General features: G+C 42.1%; 1 protein-coding gene across 1 annotated transcript in view; it reads right to left on the bottom strand.

Moving 5' to 3' along the window:
• LOC144892128 (uncharacterized) overlaps positions 1 to 9,985 on the bottom strand; it is a 37,467-nt gene extending 27,482 nt beyond the window's left edge. Inside the window, exon 1 of the mRNA XM_078777347.1 lies at positions 8,293 to 9,985. Within this exon, the coding sequence (XP_078633473.1) occupies positions 8,293 to 9,985 (1,693 nt within the window). The remainder of the gene's footprint in view (positions 1 to 8,292) is intronic.
• Positions 9,986 to 13,540: the final 3,555 nt, after the last annotated feature.

Below are 13,540 nucleotides of genomic sequence, written 5' to 3'. Positions count from 1 at the left end.
TTGCAAGATTTGTTGGGAATTAGATATTCCTGTTTGTGATTTCAATCATATATACTCATTATTAATGCATTTATTTTCTTTGAAGTTGGGTTACAATACCTGCATGAGTTTAATTTTTGAATTATATGAACCTGAAAGCAATTGTGGATGCTATTCTAAGTTTAGTAGTGAAAAACACATGTCTGATTTGAATATTATTCGTGTGAAGTTGTTATAAAATATAGTGATTTCATGTTACAATGTACCCCATCTGATTCAATCTGTGTGGAGAGCAGATATAAATGTGGCTAAGTAAAGGAAAGACAAGACCACATCCCAAATGGAGTGATAACGACATCTGGGAAGAAGTTTGAAAAAGGAAAATTTGTGAAAATGAAGTTAATCTTGGCATACACCCTCTTTCTCAAAGAATGATGAAGAAATGCTCCTTTGGAAGATGGATGTTTACCTTCACCAAGGGAAAATTATGTGACCATTTGTCTGGGTCACACTGCAACATATGGAAAAGGGCGATCACTTACTTTTGTTCAAATACCTCGAACATTCATCACATCAGCAATTGCAGGACGACGATATTTTACCTGCAACGTTTACGGGATACGGTGACGTGTGTCATTACTTCACCAACTTCCGGGAGCCAGCATGGAGCTGCAAGCGAACGACTGCCTTTTCCTTCACAACAGCTGTGCACGATTCTGCTGTGTGCTCCTGGTATGGACCATGGACAACTGAGTACCATGGTCCCAACATCATCATTGCGGATGCATCCGGCATCCCTGCTCCACATCTTGTTGACAAATCAACATCACATCAATACTTGCTCCATGCTCACGATGAGTGAGGAGGCAAGTCGACTACAACTGGATGGAGGCCTTGTTCAAATCTACTAGGGCTCACAGCAAGAGTGGCAAGGATGCTGCATGGAGAGCAGGGTCAGTCTTTGACTCTGCCCAGCTATCACAACAGCGGAAAATCCTATGCAAATAGTGAAGGTGTGATGAAGACAACAGGAGAAAAAAAAATGTTTTATGCTGAAATTCCAAACACAAGTGATCCGCCCCTTTTTTTCAAACAAAGAAAGTCAATATTTGATTAAAGGCAAATATTTTGCCAAATGTTGCAGATGCTTTATTATTTTAATGATGAACTGAAATTATTGCGTTTTGGTGAAGGTGAAATGTTTTGTGATCTTTATGCAAATGAGTTGAATTGAATTATCAACATAGAAAGAGTCAATGAACAAGGAAATGTATTGTGATCAAAATTCTTCCAGAATGACGGTGTATGCCTTAGGAAATTGAATTACCAGATTAGTGGTTTGAATATTTAATGTGGTAATGTTTAGATTAATGGTTAATATAAACATCTATCTATAATTCCAGTAATCTCTGTACGTTTGTACGTTTGTACGTCTGTACGTCTGTACGTCTGTTTGTCTGTGACCGCTGTTTCTCGACAACCACGGGTCCGATATACTTTTAACTTGCCAGGTATATTGCTGGGGACCCGAGGATGTGCCTTTTCAAGGTTTCATATTAATCGGACAATTACTTACCGAGCTATGTCCAAAAAACGATTCAACCAATCAGAGAGCAGCGAACGATCGCGTGTGCCGAACGTGGAGGACACACTCTGCCTCGGATGGCACATTTGAGAGCGTATTCATTTATTTCACGTTTGCAAACTATGTTGGCGTTAAACTATGTTTTAAAACTAATAAAACCGAATTTGCGATTCATTCGCTTTCCTGCGCGTTTGTGCACGCGATGGCGATTTCTTTACCAAACTCCGGAAGCCGTTCGCTTTGGACCAAACCATTGCATGTAAATAGAGGGGGGGGATTGTCACCGTACTCGCAAGCCGTTCGCTTTGGACCAAACCATTTCATGTAAATAGAGGGGGGGGATATAATTTTAGATATAGATATAGTACGAGCAATGCCCTAGTAAAAGAAAAACTGGGGATTGTCAGGGAATAAATATTCATATTGACAATATTGCTAGAATATATATCAATGTAATCTTGTTTAAAGTGGAATTATGTTTTACTTTACGAATGAGCAAAAGAGCATAGAACTAGAGTTAACAGGTGGTCAGGAGAGTTAATTTCAGACAAAATGTGTAACGCTCTTGGACTGCCACCTGTCTATCAAAAATAGCCTATGTTCAGTTCACTGCACACAGGCTGCAAATTCTTCCTCAGCAGGTCAGAGCATTTGACCTCTTGAACAGAAATAAGTACTAGCTGGCCAAGAGAGAGCCAAATAAGGTTTTGGATAAGGGAACCAGAAACACCCTGCATGCTCCGCAACATCAAAGGAGTTTGGGGCTTTAAAACCAGGAGAAAGTTGCGAGCAGAGAGCAGAGTGGACGGGGAGAGTGAATGAAGAGGAGTGAACAACTGGAGACTGGTCAACAACTGAACGAGCTTCAAAAGACCTACAGACCGAGCTTCAACCAAGACCTACAAACAAGCTTCAACAAAGACTGGAACAAAGCCTCATTAAAGATCTCGGCTTAGTATACAACAAATTCTCAAAAGTGAATAAAACATTGATTTTGCTATAACGAAGTTTCTGGAAGTTTCTGAAGTAGATAAGAAGTTAAATTTATTATTCTACACCATCCACCGCCAGTGGCCTGACCCCCGTGTCAGGGCCGCCCCCCTGCGGGCGGACCCCCGGCACCGCCCAGCCACGCTGCCCCCCGGTCCTGCACCCATCCCAGGGGCAGCCAGGGGCATCCCACCTGGCATCCCTGCACCCCGGACGCCGCCGATCGCCAGGGGGCGCTTCGGCCGGGTCATCCGTCTGCCCCGCAAACTGGCCCTCCAGGTGCGTGGGAATTCTGGGGGGGCACGTGTGGCGGACACGAAAGCCCACTGGCGTGGTGACGTCATTCCGCGCACCAATTGGGCGGCGGCCACGCCCGAGGGGTAGGCGTGGCCTGAAGATATACACGGGGCGCGCAGCCCGGAGCGCGCTAGTGTTGCAGTGAGCTCCTGAAATAAAGACGCTTATAAGTTACCGCTTGTCCGCTTCCTCCTTGCTCGCAAGCAGCGCGCGTAACGCCGCGTTGTTTATTCTACCAAAGGTAAACGTTGTTTATTCTACCAAAGGTAAACATTCTCGGAAAAGACGGAAATTTTCTGTAGTAATATTTGTTTCTAGTTTTAATAAATGTGTATGGAAGGAGAACACAAACAACAACAACAACGTGACAATATTTCTTTTCGCGCGTTTTCCATCGTCGGTGATCCTCACAGATTGGATGTTATATTATATTGTGTTAGTGAAGTACAACATGGGTAATGATGAAACCTGGAAGTGAGGGAAGGCTCACCTGTCATAAGTGATTATAACAAAGACAGTTTTGTAGATTCCGAGAGAAGAAGAGGAAACGATCCCGACCTTCTCCTCAAAATCGTCCATTACGGCATTAGCGAATCTGCTATCCACAATCAAAACCAGATCAGGACATAGACACAATATTGTACTAGGGGACCCGATCAGGAGATAGACACGATATTGTACGAGGGGACCAGATCAGAACATAGACACGGTATTGTACGAGGGAACCAGATCAGGAGATAGACACGATATTGTACAAGGGGACCAGATCAGAACATCGACAAGATATTGTACGAGGGGACCCGATCAGGACATCGACACGATATTGTACGAGGGGATCCGATCAGAACATCGACACGATATTGTACGAGGGAACCCGATCCGTACATGGTGTGATTCTCCATATAAATTATTTATTTAAATAGTACACAGCACGGACTCCGCACGTGAACGAACAGTACGTACCGGGTCCACACTCCTCATCCCCGGGAGAACGTCCCGGACTGACCCCGTTTCCTCCATCTGAGCCGCTCCTCCGGCTCCATCCCGGGGGGTTCGTTCTGTGCTCCACGATGGACACATCACCCTTCATCGCGCACATTACGTGTGGTACAGTGTTATACAGTACATGAGGTCCAGTGTGACACAAAGTCCGTGTTCTCAATCGATCTCTGAAAATAGTTGATTCATCAATTCCAATCCGCAGATTCGTCACAAATCCAAAACTCGGTTAAAATTGATAAATTTATCTGAAATTCTGGATCGAACCAAACAAGGACCGTTTGTTATTAGAACTTTTAAAAGCGATCCTTGGTTATTTTACAGAACTATAAATCATAATAAAGATCATTTTGGAAACTTAATACGAAACATCTGTTTGTTCCGTTAGAAAACGTCTTGGAAAGAGGTTGATGCGGAATAGATGGATTGGGAAGTGTTGGCAAGCTGCTTGTTCAGGGAAAATACCCGATATATCCACGAACAACTGGTAGAGCGAGGAAAGAGCAGAGAGGAATAAAGAGAATTGGACAGACTGGACATGGACAAAGAAAGGCCATTGGAGTGGAGAAGAAGCACGAGAAAATGTGGGAACAGGCATACTGCACTGTAAACTGTAAAGGGTGTCGACTTGTAATACCCTCTCCCACCTGGAGTCGGCGCTGTACGATACACATTTACATAGAGAATTGGCGACGCACCCACACTCCCATCTCAAGTTTGGATGCAATCTCGGGTGAGAACTGTCGGAGAAGTCGTGTGACAAACACGGGTCCGTGAATTTTAGTAAGGATGTCGAAATTGTGTTTTTTCTCTTTTGTCGAAAATTTTCTCTGATGCTTCTTCTTCACCTTTCCGACTTTCTTTATTTTCCCTCATGTTCTGTCTGACCCTTTCCTTTCTTTTTTTTCTGACTTTCAGTGGCTTTTTTCACACTGACGCACATCGAGAAGCCCAGGACGGGGACACTCACAGGGCGCCGTTGGATGGGAACTTTGTCGAATAGTCATAGAAAAAGGCAAATGAGGCAGAAAACTGCAGCAAGACGTTTATGGACACAATTATCAAAATGTGAAAAACAGATTTTTACAAAACAAAAATCACGATGAATTCAAACCATTTTCAACCATCTTCCACGGAATGTTATATCCTTAAAATGTTGATCCCGTTTTTGTGTCGCAGAAATCAAAACACATCAGTGATCATAATCTGAGTTGTCAAGTTTCATAAACAGTGTCACACAGCAGTAGTTTCCACAGTTCAAAACGATTCCAGTAAAGAGTTTAAACAAAAATGAACTGTCCATGTGAAAGTTGTGCACACGACCTCGGACAAATGTGGGACAATGTCAAAAGCTTTCTTGTCGTCGATGCAGGAGGTGGACAATTTAGTTCTTCACATTTTGCAATTTTCCAGTATGGTCTTGTTCAGTAATCGGTGGACAATTGGTCCACAACAACCTCTCTTACATCCCTTTTGTTCTGCCTCTAAACCTCCTTGCTGTGTTGGATGATGGTACATCGTTTCTGATGATTCCTGTCATCAGTTTGTTTGGGGCTGGGAGGAATGTTATCGGACGGTATTTGTGGGGAAGTTGGGTGCGCTCCCATTTTGGGAAGAGAAAGGTGTTCCCTTCTACGAGCCACTCATCCACTACCTTTTCCTCTTGGATCAGTTCATTAAATGTCCTGTTGTTGTGATTGTGAAGAGCATCAAGTTGTTTTAGCCAGAAATTTGGAATTCCATGCAAACCTGGGCGTTTGAAGTGTGGTATTTTTTAAAGTTGTTTTCCAATTTCCTCTTCATCAATAAATCAATGGAGGCATTTCCTCGAGATGTTGATTCTTCTTTTCCAAGTTTGGGATCCATTCTGCTTCCTTGTTATGTTCTTTTTGATCTTAAAAAATCCTTTAAAAAATATTTAGTTTTTCTTTTTGAGGGGGAATTGATATATTCTCCTGTTTTTTCCCCAATTCATGGTTAAATCTCTTTTGTTTACTTTCAAACACATGGTTTTGTTTTCTCCTGTTGTTTCCTTCATAGTTTTTTTTATCTTGCTCGTTATCATTTCTATTTTGAGTTTGTTTTCAGCACCCAAGCACTCGATGTCTGTCTTCGATTTTGTTTGTTTTTTATTCTTTGGATTCTCTCTTTGTTAGTCTTGGGTGTCTTTCCTTTCCTGAACTGTTGTATTTGTTCCACTTCCTTCCACAGTTGCTCTCTTGTGTCTCTAATCTGTCTCCAAGGTGGAATTTGGTTTCTATTTGTGGGACCTGGTTTTTTTCTTCTTCTGGGGTTGTTCTCCCGTTACTTTTTCTTGAATTAAGAGTTCCGCTCGAAACAGACGACATCGATTTCCTTCAAGGTGGATGACATTGAAATCATTTTTCTAATTGAATGGTTGGTTCGTCTCACTAAGATATTTGTCCATTTATTGTTTTCTATGCGATAAAGATTTGGTCTTTCACTGAGTTTTATCAATTTCATCTCTTATATTTTGTTGGCTCACTTCTTCTAGTCTAAGCTGCTCTTCATCATCTTCACCATCCTCCTCTCCCTCATTCTGCTGCTCTCCCTTGTTTTTCTGCCCATCAACATCTGCCTTTTCCATTCTTTTCCCCTTGGTTTGTGCCTGATTCTCCTGGTCTTTCTCTCTGAACTGGTCTTGCCCCTCTTTCAGGAGGCCACCATCATTCTTTCTTTTTGACACACTCTTTCTTTGCTGCCTTTGCTCCGGCTCTATATCGGGGTTTGGTCCCCCATCTCATTGCACAGCCAAAACTTCCTCTCGTGCCATCTTGGCCAAATTCCTGTCATACATCAAAGTGTGTGTGTGTGTGTGTGTGTGTGTGTGTGTGTGTGTGTGTGTGTGTGTGTGTGTGTGTGTGTGTGTGTGTGTGTGTGTGTGTGTGTGTGTGTGTGTGTGTGTTAGAATTGTGAGGAATAGAAATGAATAAAACGAGATGTGTGTGTGTGGTTTGTATCCGGCAGTAAACAATTTTCGTGCAATTCACATGAAATTTAAGAATTTGCAATTTGGATCACTGAAATGGTTCACCGCTTAAAAGTTAGAAGCCGATTGTTTTTATTTTAAGATTAAAAAGTCAAGGTTGCATAAAAACGCAGATTTTCATCTGATTGACCTGAAATTTAAAGAATTTGCATATTGGGTCACACAATTGGTTCTGCAATCCAAAGCTATAAGCTGATTGGTTTGTTTTTTTCATTAAAAGGTCAAAGGTGCACACCAAGGGTGCATAAAAGCGGCCTTGGGGAAATGCCACAACAAGCTATCTGTTCACCTTAACACAGATTTCGCCCAAAGTGGAAAATCCCATGGGAAACATAGAAAATGAAGATGCTCCATCGCGTGATGCTTTGTCGTCTTATCACCTTTGGTTGGGATTGGAAAAGTAACGGCTGACTGTATAACGGTCAGACAGACAGACATACAGACACCAAGTTGCGTGTTGTTGTACAATTATGTTTGTGTGTCCTTTTTCTTTGGTCTCCATTTGTTTGTCGTCTGATTTCATCACTTATTTACTTTATTCGGACGTTGAATTGGCATTTATGGGTTTTTCTGATTGCAATAATCGTTTTAAGTGAAACTTTATCGGCTTTTGAAGATACTTCTTGACTTTTTAGTTTCTCATGGAAACTTTTTCTGCGTATCTCCAACCTATCATGCGTGGAATATACTTTACAATAGAGGATGGTCTTCTCTGTGGCTCAGCTTGCTTCCTTTTAATCCACGAGTTTGCTCGTTGGCACATTGGATCAAATTCTCATTGTTCAGTCTTCTCGTCCTTGTAGTATACCTGCCTGCTGCACTGCTTGAGCATGAGCTTGTCTTTCACGAGGACCAGATGTGCTTTGGTCAGGACGGAGAGTGCGGGGGCAGGGAGTTATATGTCAGTTATTATTATTGCCAAATGACACAACTGTTATTGTTGTTTTTTTTTGCAATTTGTTTTGTAATAAGAATGCCATGCCCTGGGAGGTCCTATTAAACTGCTCTGTACACCGAAAAAAGCACGCGTTTCGAAATACGGGGATTGCTCCGGATTATTTGCAGTTAATTAGAGTAACTCATGAGATCATAATGATCATTTTGGTACATCAGAAAACTCCAGTAGAATGTCACAAAAACCAACACACACACACACACACACACACACACACACACACACACACACACACACACACACACACACACACACACACACACACACACACACACACACACACACACACTCCGTGAAGAGTAGATTTTGTTCATCTTCAGTTTTGTCATAGTTTTGGGGCCAGGAGTTATCTCTTCAGGTTTGCGCTTTCGTGTAAAAAACAGTCTCATAGTGAGGTTGATATATTCTCTCTTGCGTGAATTCTTTCATGTATTTTCATTGGTGAGGGAATAGCAAAAGCCTTGTTGCAAACAGAACACATGTAGGGCTTCTCTTCTGTGTGTATTGTTTGATGAATTATTAATGTTGCTCTTTTAACAAATGCCTTGAGACACACAGAACACTTGTAAGGCTTCTCTCCTGTGTGCATGTTTTTATGTTGATGCAAATATGATGAAGAAGTAAAAACCTTATTGCAAACAGAACACTTGTAAGGCTTCTTTCCTGTGTGGATTATTTGATGTTTATGCAAATACGATGAAGTAGCAAAATCCTTCTTGCAAACAGAACACTTGTAGGGCTTCTCTCCCATGTGTATTTTTTGATGTTTATGCAAATACGATGAAGAAGCAAAATCCTTATTGCAAACAGAACACTTGTAGGGCTTCGCTCCTGTGTGTATTTTTTGATGTTGGTGCAAATTTGATGAAGAAGCAAAATTCTTCTTGCAAACAGAACACTTGTGTGGATTCTCTCCTCGATGTATTCTTTGATGTTGATGCAAATACGATGAAGAAGCAAAATCTTTATTGCAAACAGAACACTTGTGGGGCTTCTTTCCTGTGTGGATTATTTGATGTTTATGCAAATACGATAAAGTAGCAAAATCCTTCTTGCAAACAGAACACTTGTGGGGCTTCTCTCCCATGTGTATTTTTCGATGTTTATGCAAATACGATGAAGAAGCAAAATCCTTATTGCAAACAGAACACTTGTAAGGCTTCTTTCCTGTGTGTATTTTTCGATGTTGATGCAAATACCATGAAGAAGTAAAACCCTTATTGCAAACAGAACACTTGTAGGGCTTCTCTCCTGTGTGTATTTTTTGATGTTTATGCAAACACGATGAAGAAGCAAAATCCTTATTGCAAACAGAACACTTGTAAGGCTTCTTTCCTGTGTGTATTTTTCGATGTTGATGCAAATACCATGACGAAGTAAAACCCTTATTGCAAACAGAACACTTGAAAGGCTTCTCTCCTGTGTGTATTTTTTGATGTTTATGCAAACACGATGAAGAAGCAAAATCCTTATTGCAAACAGAACACTTGTAGGGCTTCGCTCCTGTGTGTATTTTTTGATGTTGGTGCAAATTTGATGAAGAAGCAAAATCCTTCTTGCAAACAGAACACTTGTGTGGATTCTCTCCTCGATGTATTCTTTGATGTTGATGCAAATACGATGAAGAAGCAAAATCCTTATTGCAAACAGAACACTTGTGGGGCTTCTTTCCTGTGTGGATTATTTGATGTTTATGCAAATACGATGAAGTAGCAAAATCCTTCTTGCAAACAGAACACTTGTGGGGCTTCTCTCCCATGTGTATTTTTCGATGTTTATGCAAATACGATGAAGAAGCAAAATCCTTATTGCAAACAGAACACTTGAATGGCTTCTTTCCTGTGTGGATTATTTGATGTTTATGCAAATACGATGAAGTAGCAAAATCCTTCTTGCAAACAGAACACTTGTAAGGCTTCTTTCCTGTGTGTATTTTTCGATGTTGATGCAAATACCATGAAGAAGCAAAATCCTTATTGCAAACAGAACACTTGAACGGTCTCTGAATTCCTTGGATATTCTTTGGAGAGTCTGCACAGCTTTTACAACTGCGGATGGATGACTCGCTGTGAAACACATCATTGTTTTCAGAAGCAGTGTATGTCGTGTGATGTTTTAAAACTTCTGAGCAGAAAAACTGGGAACAGTCGGAACAGGAAACCAGTTCCATTTGTTTCACTGGAAAGACAAATCAAAAAAGCATTCAAAATTCACCAAAACATTAAAATGTTGCAGAATTGACAAGTATTTCTCTCAGATTAGATTAAACATTTGACATATTTCTGTACTTCGCTCAATGGAAAAGCTCCATATCAAGGATTGAAAAATAGGACCTTGGGTCACCTGGATCAGGAGCAACAGTCACTTAAACCCCCCACAGACTCCCTCAACCCTGATATTTTTCATGCCGTGAAGAAACTTTGGTACATCACAGACAATGAAGGTTGTGGGCAAGTTTAATCGAAATTATGTGTGCAGTTTCGGAGAAGAGAGCAAAACCTATCTTGGGGGGGGGGGGGGGGTCAAACCCTACCCACCTACCCCCCATAGACCACCTTAATGAGCCCAGATTTTGATGTGGTCAATATACCCTCGTTAGGCATTAAATATGAAGCTTGTGGCCAAGTTTCATCAACATAGTGTGTTTGGTTCAAGCGACAATGACTGAAGTGTTTGCAGACTTATTCACTCACTCACTCACTGACTTATCTACACAGACCCTGCTCGATCGCATGAGCTCATCGGACTAAAGTCCAGGTGAGCTAAAAATGGTGAAATATTCAATGTACCCAAATGCTACTGACAATGACTGTGACTATGACTGAGTAAACACAAGCTCCCTTACTTTGATTATTCTCGGCATCGGATGGCAATGTTTGATGTGTGGTCCTTATTTATATTTTCTAAGTTTTCCCTTTATACTCTTCACAAAGTGATTCAAGATGCAAAATGTTTCAGTCCGATCAGAGGAAGGAGGGATAGTCAGTTTAAAGGGAAGAAGCTGCAGAACAAGATGAGAGAAGGTACAAGATCAAACTTTCACCAATTGAACCTCAGCAAGAGCATCTTGCAATCCAAACTCTGTACCTGTGGCTTCAAAGCTAAACCCCACACTTGGCTTGCTGACTTCGACTCCGTTCTCCTATCCGTGTGGCTCTCAGCGGGATCCTTTCATCTCCTGTCTCTGTAAAGGATGGAGTACCACAAGGCAGTATGTTCTGGGTCCCATCCAATTGCTAATCTTCACCAACGACCTCTCTGACTCTTTGTAAAGGCACCTTTTTTGTTTGCCAAAAATTCTTCCATCCTCGACTTTGGCACGCTGCAGCCTCTTCCCTCTCTGTAGACATTGATAAAATCACAAGCTGTTCAAACTGTTGCAGTGTCTTTCAGTTTTGAGAATCTCACACACTCACCATCTCTCTCCCAAACCTTCCCATATACTTTCTCTGCAATCCACTTGAAGAAGTTCAGTCACTCAAACGTTTGGGCTTAACTATCAGTGATGATCTTTTGTAGTCAACCACACATCTAAGTTGGCCTGACAATCCAGTCACTGACTGGTCATCCTCCGTCATGCAAATTCATGCCAAGGCACATGTGACCTCCAATCCACCTACAAAGTCTTCTTCCACAGATTGATGAAATACTGCTATCCCGATCTGGACTAGGACTCCTCCATTACACCTTGTTCAGCTGGACGACGTGGAAACCAAGACCTCCACATTATTGGAATGAGCGTGATGAAGCTGAGGCCATGGGCCTATCACTTACCCATCAGAGACAAGTCGGTGGTCTCTTTCTTCTCCCATCTCTTTTCTGGTCTTGCCGCCACTGCTCTTGCTGTTCTCCCCTCCCCCAACCCTCCAGGTTTCTGCAGGGTTCCCCTTTTCCCTTCAAAATAAGAATGTTTGCTGCTCCGTCACTGCAGCAATTATATGCACTGGGAAGATTCAGAACTATCTTACGAACAATGCTAAAACTCTGATAACTCCAATGCAGTATTTGATCTTCCATTTGATTATGAACCAAGCTACAGTTGCTTTGGGTACCCTCGCTTGTTGCCAGCTGTTTAGATACAGGAAACAGCTAGCTTCATGGTTTGCCACAATCTGATGTTCATTATTTACAACGTGCACAAAACACTTCTGCTAGAATAACTGATAAAGTTCCAAGAAGGTAACAAATCACACAAACAAGAAAAAATCTCCACTAGCTTTCCATTGAAAATAGAATCGTTTTGAAGATCCTTCCACTCAGTTATCAAGAACGAAACAACATGAAAACGGCCTACCTAATAAACATGATCACCCCTTATGTGCCAGCATGCACCTTGCGATCAACAGCCCAACCTCTCCTCAGCATCCCAAAAGTCTCCACTCATGACAAATGCGACCGAGCATTTGAAGTGGCTGCTCCAACTCTATGGAATTCACTCCCTCTACACATCCATCAAACAGCCACCCAAAACATTTTAAAAACACTGATCAAAACACATCTTTGTAGCAAACACAAGATTAAAATTCCATGTTACTGTTCTGGTTTGCCTGTTTGAAAGAAACGTTGGTTTATGTGAATTTTGTTAATTTCAATTGATTTTATTTGTAAAGTTTGTCGACTGTTTAGGATATCAAGCTATTATCATGACATATATAAACTAAGCATAATTATTATTATCAGAGAGTACGCTAGTATTCTCCATGTGGGGATGGCGCGGAAAAAAATGACGGTCCCATCTGCTACATGCAAAACTAAAGTTGGAGTAACTTCTTTAAAAACTCGCTTGGACTACATATGAGAGCCTACCTGGTCTGTTCAACTGATTGTCGAGGTGGGGATCACTTTTCAGTTCTCCAGACCATGGAAAAAGCAAAAAAAAGCAAAAAAAACCAGATCGCTCAAACCCGGGACTTCATCTACTTGTTCATAATAATAATAATAATAATAATAATAATAATAATAATAACTAGAACTGCCACTTTAAAACTGCTGGCAGTGATGACCGGTCTACTCGCACCCACTTTTGATAAAACCCCACTTTTGATACAACCCCACTTTCATTGGACATGCTTTGACACAACCCCCTTGAATACAAACCCGATACACACACACACACACACACACACCCACACACACACACACACACACACACACAAACACCCCCACACCCCTCCCCCCACATGCACACCCCTCCACACACACACACACACACACACATCCAACCCTCCCTCCTGCACATGCACACCCCAACCCCTCCCCCCACACACACACAAGTCCACCCCCCACACCCACACACACATCCTCCCACACACACACACACATCCCCACACACACACACATCCCCACACGCACACATCCCCCCTTCACACAAACACACGCACACATCCCCCCACACCCCCACCCCAACACACACAAACATACACACATCCCCCCCACCCCTAACACACACACACATCCCTCCCCCCCCCCCCCATACACATCTCGTTTTTTCATTTCTGTTCCTCACAATTCTATCTCTCTTTTATTCACAGACACACACACACACACACACACACACACACACACACACACACACACACACACACACACACACACACACACACACACACACACACACACACACACCCACACCCCCCCCCCCCACACGCACACCCCTCCACAGATATACACACACACACACCCCCACCTCCACACACACACACACACACACACATCTGCCCCCCCC

The sequence above is a fragment of the Myxine glutinosa genome, chromosome 5, assembly GCF_964187855.1.
Source record: "Myxine glutinosa chromosome 5, kmMyxGlut1.1, whole genome shotgun sequence".
Taxonomy (NCBI): domain Eukaryota; kingdom Metazoa; phylum Chordata; class Myxini; order Myxiniformes; family Myxinidae; genus Myxine; species Myxine glutinosa.
The sequence above is the reverse complement of the archived record's forward strand: the minus strand, read 5'-3'. Positions and strand labels throughout refer to the sequence as shown.